At 45.7% G+C, this 10,865-nt stretch overlaps 1 protein-coding gene across 1 annotated transcript in view; it reads right to left on the bottom strand.

Moving 5' to 3' along the window:
- Positions 1-9,432, bottom strand: part of COPG2 (coatomer protein complex subunit gamma 2) — a 31,197-nt gene extending 21,765 nt beyond the window's left edge. The window contains exons 1-2 of the mRNA XM_026868028.1: positions 9,344-9,432; positions 8,354-8,466 (exon numbers count right to left, since the gene is read on the bottom strand). Of these exons, the coding sequence (XP_026723829.1) occupies positions 8,354-8,466; positions 9,344-9,432 (202 nt within the window). The remainder of the gene's footprint in view (positions 1-8,353; positions 8,467-9,343) is intronic.
- Between the last annotated feature and the right edge of the window lie 1,433 nt (positions 9,433-10,865).

Here is a 10,865-nt window from a genome sequence, read left to right as displayed (position 1 = left end):
CCAGCGCCAGGCCCCGAGGGAATGGCCTCAAGCTGCCCAGGGCAGGGTCAGGCTGGCTCTGAGGAAGGATTTCTGTGCAGAAGGGGCTGTTGGGCGTTGGAATGGGCTGCCCAGGGCAGGGGGGAGTCCCCGGGATCCCTGGGGGGGTTGAAGAGTCGGGCTGAGCCAGCGCTGAGGGATCTGGGGGAGCTGGGAACGGTCAGGGGGAGGGTCATGGTGGGGCTGGAGGAGCTTCAGGGGCTTTTCCAACCCAGATGGTGCTGGGGTTCTGTGATTACACCCTCCATTACATGGTGAAACCATCTCCCATGGCTGGCAGACCAGCGAGGTTTGACCTTGGACCTCCAGACAGCAGTATAGGTGTCACCTAAGCTAAAGGAAAAATGCCCCAAGGCCTGCTCTGCCAGTCCATTTCCTTTTGACAGATGTACTCTTGGGGTATTTTTTTTTTTAGTTTTTAGAGGTATTTTTTCTTCTTATGCAGACTCAGTGGCAAGAGCAACTTTAATGAGAAGGAGTAATGAGAAAATATAACCCACCCCGTTCGGTCACACTGGGGAAGGACTGACCATGCCCTGACACGCGCAGTCTTTCATCCACAGAAAAGATCTGTAAAATGAAAATTCAGTGCTTGGTGTGTGTCAGCCCTGTAGCTGCCTGGGACTGGACAAAGTGCCCCTGTACTGAGTACTGTGTCCTGAAAGGTGATGGTTTAGTATCAACAGCGACATTTAAGATGCTTCTGCTTCCAAGTGAAGCAGCAATAATAGCTTCTCCGAGCTGGGATTTACTATCAGAGGGAACAGTGCTGCCTTCTCTTATTGCGTTGGGAATGTTGGCATGCTCCTTCTCATGCTGTAAGGAAAATCTTCCCATGCTTGTCACCTCCAGGGATAAGATGAAACCAAGGCAATTCGTTAGCAAACATGGTAATCAAAGCCTGTATCCTGCTAAATACAGCAGCAGTGATCTTTGCAGCCACTTTAGGCTGAAGTGATAAAATGTCAGGTCATGATTCCATTTATAAGCAACTTTCTTTACAAAGTTGGACTTTTCTTAGTATTTTAGTAACGCAGCCATGAAAGACGTCTTAAATTCATCTCAGTTTCCCGACTTCTGCTTATAACGCTGTCTCCTTACCTTTACGGGTTTTTTTTTTCCACGAGCAAGGATGTTATACTGCTGCATGGTAACGTGCAGGTTTTTATACTTAACCACGGGTCTTCCATGGGCCACCGAGGTGCACCCAATTTTGAGCCGGAAGATTTAATAGCAGAGACAGTAATTTTGAGCAGGAAACAAAGAGCAGAGTGGCCATTTCTGGAATGTCCTTTTCAACTGCTCAAATGGGGGCAAGGCCAACTTCTGAGGTTATTACTTTTTCCCGAAGAATTCTCAGAGAATAAGTTAGGATGAAGGTGGTTGTTTTCCAGTTAAAAATATAAATAGATTGGAGTAGTGGATGAATTGAATTCTTTTTCCCTAGAACTGTGAAATGAATGTGAAAAAAAAAAACAAAAAACAATCTAAAAAGTGTCACGAATGCAACAGAGTTACTTCAATCATCTGTTTTTCCTTTCCTGCACTTTGTCTTTAGTATTTTCGGCTGTCCTAGGCATCTCCAGTCCAGACAACTGTCTCACTTTACATCTGTAAACTGTGAAAAATCATCGGCAGTGCTGCGAAGTAAACAGTGTGGCCTAGAATCCCAAATGCCATTTTCTATAACGACTCGGGTGATTTAGAAACTTCTCTCCCACCAAGAGCGGCAGCACACTTTACACAGGTTTTGCCAAACGGGAGATGTTTGCTGCGTTCGAAGACCCAATGGCTTTCAAGAATTTAAGTCTCCTAGTGGGGTTTAGAAGTTTAGGAAACTTGACTGTTTTGTGAGGAGCTGGCATTTCACTAAACTCCTATTCTTCCTTCCGTGTTGCAGTTATTCTCTGGCTTGGCACAAGTGGAAGGCTGAGAAAGCTGGGGATGTGTCACGTTTCTGGGCGTGGGACAGAGTCACATCTGCGGGTAAGCCGTGCCAGGGGAACTGCTACCATGTACGTGGGGTCACCAGCATTCCCCTCCTTCCTCTCTGACACCTGTACTTTCACTGCCAGGACATCTGCTCACAGAGTTAATTGAAATCAGCAGAGACAGAGTATTATTGCTGATGTGATACTGTTTGAAGCGTATGTAAGTGTGACCAGCAGGGACAGGGAGGTGACAGTCCCCTGTGCTCAGCACTGGTGAGGCCACACCTGGAAGGTTGTGTCCAGGTTTGGGCACCTCAATCCCAGAGAGATCTGGAGGGGCTGGAGCGAGGGCAGAGGAGGGCAGCGAGGCTGGGGAAGGGCTGGAGAATCAATCCTGTGAGGAGCCAGGGAAGGAGCTGGGAGTGTTGAGGGGGAGGAGGAGGAGGCTGAGGGGAGCCCTCATCCCTCTCTGCAGCTCCTGACAGGACATTGCAGAGAGGCTGGGGCTGGGCTCTGCTCCCAGGGGATCAGGGACAGGACAAGAGGGAACGGCTGGAAACTGCCCCAGGGGAGGGTCAGGCTGGGCAGGAGGAGAAAATGTTTCCCAGCAAGAGTGGTGCGAGAGTGGAACAGGCTGCCCAGGGAGGGGGGAGTCCCCATCCCTGGGGGGGGGTTCAGGGCCGTTGGGATGAGCTGTGGGGGATGTGGGGTAGGGGAGAACTTTGTAGAGTCGGGCGGGTGGCTGGTAACTGTGCTCCCTTTGACAGCGGGGCAGAATTAATCTTCCTGAATGCTGGGTGTCTCAGAGGTGGGCATCCTTCTGGGCTTCATTTTCATGGAAAGAAGAATGTAGTTTCAGAGAGTAATTTATCTGAGACAACTGTTCTGGGATAGGTTCACTCAGCAAATCCCAGGTTGGTTGCTGACGGGGTCTGAGATGTCTGCAAAGGGCTGAAAGGCTGCTGTGCACCCCCTGCTCTGAAAAGTTTCGGTAACAAAGTACCCCATGACAGAAAGTACAAAATGAGCTGCAATAGGACCAGGGGAAAAAAAAAATAAAAAAATTATGTATTCATGCTAAATAAAAGAGCGTAAATGTGCAGAACCTTGAATTGACTTACATGCAGCTGCAGCGAAGGAAGAAATCACTCTGAGGAATACTCCCATTTAATAGTTTTGATTTAAAATAAATTAACAGTATTTCAAACCTTAGCCAAAATTTTCTCAATATTTTATTCTTTTATTTTCCTTACGCTGTGATTCAGCAATTAGCAACACTGGAGCTGTTCACTGCTCCATTACCAGCAATACAAATATAACTTGAATTAAGTGTAAACTAGTATTTCTTTAGCCAACACTAGTATTATGCTTTCATTCCCTTTGCTGGTTGGGCAGAGCAAACAATATCCGATCAGTCATAGGGCCAGCACATACATGAGGAATCCATCATCATTTTTTGGAATCAACTTTAATCAACAGATGGAATTTGGGTTGGGTCAATGCTTTGCGACATGATAGTTGTAGTAAGGTTTCATTCAGGTCAAAAGCTTTCAAGATATATTTACTTAATGGCCATAGAAATTCTATTTTTTTTGTCTTGTGAAAGCATATTAGAGCTGCTCAGAAGGAATTACTGAAGCTTAAGATACAAGTGACCCTGCAAAGCCACTCTAGGTAGTGTTTTCTGTGTTGGCCTTAAAAGTTCTTTAAAAACTGGCTCAAATTTTAATATGTGCATCAGCAAAGTATTACCCTGCTGGGCAAGAAGGCAATTTAATAATGCTGCATAACATTGCCTCAGCATCCTCTTGCCCTTTTTCAGTGTGTAAAGGAACAGTAGCTATGTCTAAGTGCTTCCGCAAAAGCAACTTCTGGCTTTGTGGCTTTGCGGAGTTTTCTGCAGAGGTTGTGACGGCAGAACTGTGGGATTTTAGGAGTTAACTCTGATCAACTAAGGATGAATGTGGCTGTGCTAACAGCCTTTGGTTCTGTTCATACTGTCCAACCCCTTCTCACCTATATCCTCTCTGGCCCTGCGACCACTCAAAGGGGGTGTGAGAGGGTTGGGTGTTAGCACGGTGAACTTTACAAAAAGGAAAGTTTCACCCGTCGGAAAACGTGACTGCAACTTCTGCACATCTTCCGGCTGTTTTACAAGGGGGGGTGCTGCTCTCTGTACTGAATAACTTCAAATTTGGAGCAGAGACCCTTTTGGGAACCATATTTAGGCACCTCTCTATCTTTAGACACTTCAGTGCTTTAGAAACCCATCCCTAGAGATCTCATGCCCTGGGAAGTTAACATTCATTGTTAATATGATCAACTATTACTCCTTGAAGCTCATATTCTGATTGTGTCACACAAAAATCCAGCATCTTGCTTTCCTCCATCCTTTCCAAATTTCCCCCTCTCCCTTCCCCATCACCACTGACAGACAATATTATATGTCATGAGGAAACCTCAATCTCCACCCAACCTCACCCCACATTCTGCAATCAGATCTTGCCACTTCTGTCCTCTCTCCATAGCCAATATCCTTCCTTTTCTTTCCAATCCCATGGCTAAATTCTCTTTTAGTCCCTACTGCTTAGACTGCTGTACCATCACAACCTTCTGGGATCACTCATCGAAAAGACCACCCAAGTCAAGGTTCCACCACTTTCACTGTCTTCCTACATGCCTTTACATCAAAAATACATTTCTCAGTCCCACTGCATTTGTCTTTTGTAATGCTGCGTATTATCCATCAGTCCTCTCAGCTTTATTTTCCCATTTAAAAGTCTTTCACCAGTCGCTCTGATGCCTTCTTCACGGGGTCTCTGTGTGCTGTAAGACTTGCCAAGCTCACCTGCTAGTCTGTCTGCTTAGCGTGTTTACTTGATTTGTTCTTAAAAATAAATAAAAGCAATTTTGCTGGCCCTCTTTTCTGAAGATCTATTTGGTTTTTATACCACCCATCTGGCTCTCTAGAAACCATCCAGCAGGCAACAGTTACATTAGCAGTAAAGCTAAGTTTGCGATCTAAACCTGGCTCATCAAAACGCTCCTGATGGGTTTGATTCACACAATAAAACACATCCTTTCCCCTCAAATACTGAATTAAAAATGCAATTTAAGTTGTCAGTAGGCTTCTTGCAGTTTGTGGCTTCTTGCTTTCTAGGTACAGAATTAAAAAAAACGGAGTTTCTGGACGCTTCCAGAAGATTTCAGATGGAAGCCGCGAGATATTCTCGCACCTTTCCAGCAGAGCGGTAGGACATGTCCTTCCTAGAAGAGCAGTGTGTGGTGTCACAGAAGTGGTAACAAGAGGAACCATCTGGGAGGCAGCCAGAAGGTTGAGCCTAATACGCTGCAGCTGCTCGGCCTTCGCTAGCACAGCAGGACCGAAGAGCTTAATTCCATAACCCAGTAAACAAATTAGGAGAGTGGAGGGAAAACCAACCACGAATCTGTTTGAAAGTCCCGGTGGTAGCTGGTTTGCCATCAGCTGGGCAGTTCGGACTGCTGGAGCTGTGGCAGGTTTCTGTTTATCCAGTTTGATACCCCAGGAAAGGGCAGATGGATCGGCCTTGAAGCGTCCCGTCTGCTCTCGGGTCCCTGGTAGTGGCCGTAAGGAGGATGACGAGCCCTGTGAAAAGTCATTGGGGGTACTCTGTTCCAGGAACGGAGCCCATGTTTTGGTCTCTAGTAAACCAGAGACTCATCTAAACCTTTACCAGTAGGTCTGTACTGTTTTGGATGAAATGTTTCTCTTTATTTCTATACACAGGCAATGCAGTAAAGCAACCAGCTGGTTTTGTGGGTAGATTTTTCCCTGTAAGGAATTCTGCTGCCTAGCAGTGTGTTGTGTTACGTGTCTTTTCCTTTCTGAGCTTCTGCGTTTCTTACTTTCTCCTTTCAGTTTGGTGTGCCACAAGACCTTTGTACCATTCCTGAGAAACACGTCCTTTCTCGCAGTCGGTTCTGATGTCTTCAGAGAGTTTTTCCGTATCTCTTGAGATTCAAAACTGCCCTTCTCTACATTTCCCTGAGCTCTCATGGTCTGCAAAATGCGATGACTAATACTGTCTGCTAGTTAACAGGGAACAGAACTGTTTTTCAATCACATAATTAATTCAGAGAGATTCCACTTAATACTTCTAATTCTGTTTTTCCATACTATCCAGAAGACACAAATTCAGAAGAAGCTGAATAATTTCAGCTGAAATTAGTATTCAAGCATGATTAATTTGTCCGGATCCCCTCATACCGTGCATGTTTTCATGTAACTGTGTACAGTCTTCTGCGGGGTGTTGCAATAAAAGTTGTTTGTTTTCTGAGCAGCATGCACAGGAACAACGAGCAGGGGTCCTTGGTCTCTGAAACAGGGATGGGTATTTATATTTATTTCCCTACTGTGGTTGTGGGACATGCTGCTGGCTGAAACGAGGGGGTGGAGTTACCCCATAATTAGTTTATTATAGGTGGGGAGGGGAAGAAGAAAGTGGTTGCAATCTACCTAGGTGTTTATATAGTCAATATTTGAGAGAAAATGGATTCAGGATCTTCCACGGACTGAGAGCACATGACGTAATGTGGATATTCTCTTGTTTACGGGGAAACAGCAAGTATTTTGGGTCACAGCGTGTCTTGATTCTTATCCTAAAATCCCACTCCTGCGAAGTGTGGCGGTGTTGATACTTTTCTGGAGGCTACTGTAGCTCCAGCAGCAAGATCCTTGTTTATTAGACTTTGTCATTGATATGAATCCATTGAAGGATGTCTCTTTTAAAATATAAGCTACTCCATTTTGTGAAAGATATGGGCAACCTTCCTTCTGCAAGGTGGGAAGTTGCAGATAGGCACCGTCAGCTCCTGCAGTTCTCCCCATGGATGAAGAGGAAATTGAGAACTCTCTTCTCAATCAAGTACATCCAATGGTTGAAGAAAACAGTGTTGGAATGGGGCAGTTGCAGGCCAGTCCAAGCTTTGTAGATCTAAATCTCAACCTCAGCAAAATACGAGGCAGCTGGCAGGATGGAGCAGAGGGCTTCTGTCCCTATTTCCAAGCACGTCTCTCTGAAATGGTGCCCACAAAGAGTTAAATACCCCTTCCTCTTTGTCTCCTTACAAAACGTCCCCAAGAAGTGAGAGGGGTAGTTGGCGATTTTTACAAAACTACATCCTGTCTTTCTGCTCGTGACAAAGCTCTACTAGTCAAAACATGAAATAATTTGAAACCTTTGCAGATATTTTCTAATCCCGACTGGGACTTCAAACGGAAACCAGTTACATCATATCCAGAAAGTGCAAATCTTTCCTGCAGACTCCAGAGGAATTGAAGGCAGTTGGGTCAAGTGGGATTATCTTTATTGCTGGTGTGTAAAGCGGGGTGAGATGTCTCCTCCTCTGCTAGTAGACTTGCAAAGTCATTGACTTGCCGAGCTGTTATCTAACAGGCACAGCAGAGTGGTGAGTACTGGCACCGATTCAAACTTCTCCAGCAACCAACTCCCCACATGAGAGCCTGTGGGTAAGGGAGGAAATCTGTGTGTAAGACCGGCGTAGAGCAACTCTCAGAGCTGGAGGGATGAGATTTAACCCTCGATTCGGGTAATGTGGGAAAAGAAAAGTTATAGATGTCAACAAAGAAAGACGTGGTACTCCAAAATGTAATATTTTGGTTTATTTTTTGGGGTCTAATAAAACCCCCATGATATACGTGCATGAGCATTCATCTTCTGAAAACAACCCCACGTCCTTGCATCTTACTCTGAAAGCGAAAAAAATTTAAGAATATGGATAGTTTGCAAGACTGGATTCTTCACCATGACAAAGAAGTTCTTCCTATTATATAAACCATTCTAATATAATTTTTCTAGAGTGATTGTTCCATGGCTCAGATTTTAATCTATTTTGCCTGCTTACACTATAATCACATCTGCGTGGAACTAACCCGAGAAGAAATGTCTGCTATGTTAAAAATCATATTAAATTATAGTGAATATTAGCGTCTTCGTTTTTAATCATTTTTATCTTGGCTTCAAACAGGACTTGTCATTCCAGAAAGTACAGATTCATACAAAATAAGTCCAGTCTGGGGCTTTTCCCAAACTACTGCTCTTCGCTGCTGTTTTCAGAAACACGTGTCATTCCTTGTCTGAAACCTAGAAGTTCATCGCTTCATCTCTGAATTTAATTCATTAACGTGACTTTGCTACCTCAAGACAAGGTTCTAACTCCAAATATCCATTACTGGGGGTAAGAAGGAGGGGTTTTTTTTGTAACTTGACATTACTAAAAGGATTAATAAGAAAAGAGGGAAGATGTAAACAAGATATGCAGAGACACAAATCCAGCAGGCAAACTTAATGAGGCCAAAGACAAGAAACAAACCTCATTACTCACGCTAATTAATGGGCTGTCGAGATACTGCAGGTGACCTGGGACTTTGTGACTGGTGTGGATGCGAATCCTCAGGTCCTGGATACTGGGCGGGGGGGTGGTGGTGGTGAAACTGCAAATTGGTGAAGGCATGTGCAGGGGAAGAGTATCAGGGAGGGGAAAAAGGAGGAATCTCCAGAAAATGGTATACAAGGGGTCAGCTGGGTGTAAAACAGGGCTGGTCACCGGGTCTGATGCAACCCTGCGCCTGGTTACCACTGCCTTCCTATCAAAGCCCTTCTTAATTAGCTCTCTGCATAATCTCACATCTCAGGGGTGAAACGTGTTTAACCAGGAATAAGTTTGCTCTTCAGAAGAAATTCCTCACTTTAACCCCTCCAGCTTTATGCTTTCTTTTGCTACTCACTCTAATGGCAAATTTAATCTCATATTTACTTATCTGGGTCTACACAGAAGCCCCTGACTCTGCCTGGCTGCTCAGGTTTAGCACCCTGGAAACCCACTTCACATTCAGTGTTGGGCCCCTCACCCCAAAAAGGCCATTGAATGACTCGAGCGTGGCCAGAGAAGGGCAACGGAGCTGGGGCAGGGTCTGGAGCACAGGTCTGCTGGGGAGCGGCTGGGGGAACCGGGGGGGTTCAGTCTGGAGAAGAGGAGGCTGAGGGGAGACCTCCTGGCCCTCGGCAACTCCCTGCCAGGAGGGGGCAGAGAGGGGGGATGAGTCTCTGGAGCCAAGGCCCCAGCGCCAGGCCCCGAGGGAATGGCCTCAAGCTGCCCAGGGCAGGGTCAGGCTGGCTCTGAGGAAGGATTTCTGTGCAGAAGGGGCTGTTGGGCGTTGGAATGGGCTGCCCAGGGCAGGGGGGAGTCCCCGGGATCCCTGGAGGGGTTGAAGAGTCGGGCTGAGCCAGCGCTGAGGGATCTGGGGGAGTTGGGAACGGTCAGGGGGAGGGTCATGGTGGGGCTGGAGGAGCTTCAGGGGCTTTTCCAACCCGGATGGTGCTGGGATTCCATAATACTTTATATCCTTGTTGCCATTATTGAAGTTGTTATGTGCTGAACCCAAGACAGATGAGGTCATGGTTACACCTCTGAATGACTTTCAGGAGCAGTAGCATCTGCTTAATGTTCTTCTGATTTGTGGTGTGGAGGAAGGATAAAAATATATTGCACGAGAACATTTAATAACTACCTGGGGTAACGATACAGCTTGCAGGCTACTCTATCCTCCTCACTCGTGTACCACTGCATCTCCAAAAACGTGGTGGAGAGAGAACCTCCTATAAATACCAAGCTTGGGCCTCTTAGCTGGTTTCTTCTCAGCATCTCTGCAACCCCCAGCAGGCCTTCAGGAAAGGCATTGCTGCAGGAAGGCAACCCCCTCAGCGAGGACATTCGTTGCCAGTATTTATTTTCTTATAACGAAGAGAGGAAAGCAGCCAGCCTCCCAGCAAGGACGAGCTGTAGGTGCTTCCCCACGAGCAGGGGCTGCCTTCCTCCAAGCCCCCAGCAGCAACAGGGTGCTCCCCACGCTGGGCTTTTCCCCCAAACTCAACGTTAAGCTTGGCCATGGTCTCAGCCACCAGCAGACAGGAGAAGATTTGCAAAAGAAAGACCAGCCTGCTCAGAAACATGGCTTTTTGCCCCAGGTTTTAGTCTGCTATAACAAGCTGTTTCCTTCAACTACTTGTAGAGGTCGATGAGAATTTCCCTACGTTCATTACACGGGGGGGAAATGTTGTTTCCGTTCCAGTGATGCAGCACCATTTGCTTTGCACAAGACTTTTAAAGTCAAGATTTCCAACTTATCATCACTTACAGCTTTTTGATAGCAGCTGCAAGCTTAATATGACAAATATCAGCTCTAAAGAGGAAGGTACAGAAGGGATTTTCCCTACAATGTGACACAACCTGCCTACAATTTTTTACTCTGTTTTGGTGGCAGGCAAATGACATTATGCACAATTGTTTGGGTTTTTTTTACTGTGGGGAAAGGAAAAAGGAAACAAGGCCCATGTGTTAGACCTTTAGGTGCTGCCAGTAACGTCAGAAAGAGCCATACGAATCTTCCATCATCCTTTTCACGATCAGGGAATAAAAAAATGTGAGTAGAATTATTTCTGCTTTAAGAGAAGCAACATCTGGGGATGTTGTTTGCAGGCAAAAGGGGGTTGTGTCCAAGCCTTCAGCTGGAAATTTTAGAACCTCGTGTTTCCTCAGTGGTTGTGATTGTGGTTATTTGTTCTAACCCCTGCCTCCTAGGATCTGATTTAATAGCATAGAATAAAGACTCGTTACAAAAATCGACTAGTTCTCTTTGAGAAAAGGCCGCGATGCTTCTCACCAATGACCTCATAAACTGAGAACTGAAATTCCCAAAAGTCAGAAAACCCAGAAGTTAAAACCCAAAGCAACTCCAAGGCAGAAAACCCCTTTGGTTGTTTCATCAGTGTTTCCTCTTTATCACCCCAAATGAAAAAAGAGCTGAATTAAAAAAAAAAAAATCCAAATCAC

The sequence above is a fragment of the Athene cunicularia genome (genome assembly GCF_003259725.1).
Source record: "Athene cunicularia isolate RWA chromosome 1 unlocalized genomic scaffold, athCun1 chr1_part2, whole genome shotgun sequence".
Lineage (NCBI taxonomy): Eukaryota > Metazoa > Chordata > Aves > Strigiformes > Strigidae > Athene > Athene cunicularia.
The sequence above is the reverse complement of the archived record's forward strand: the minus strand, read 5'-3'. Positions and strand labels throughout refer to the sequence as shown.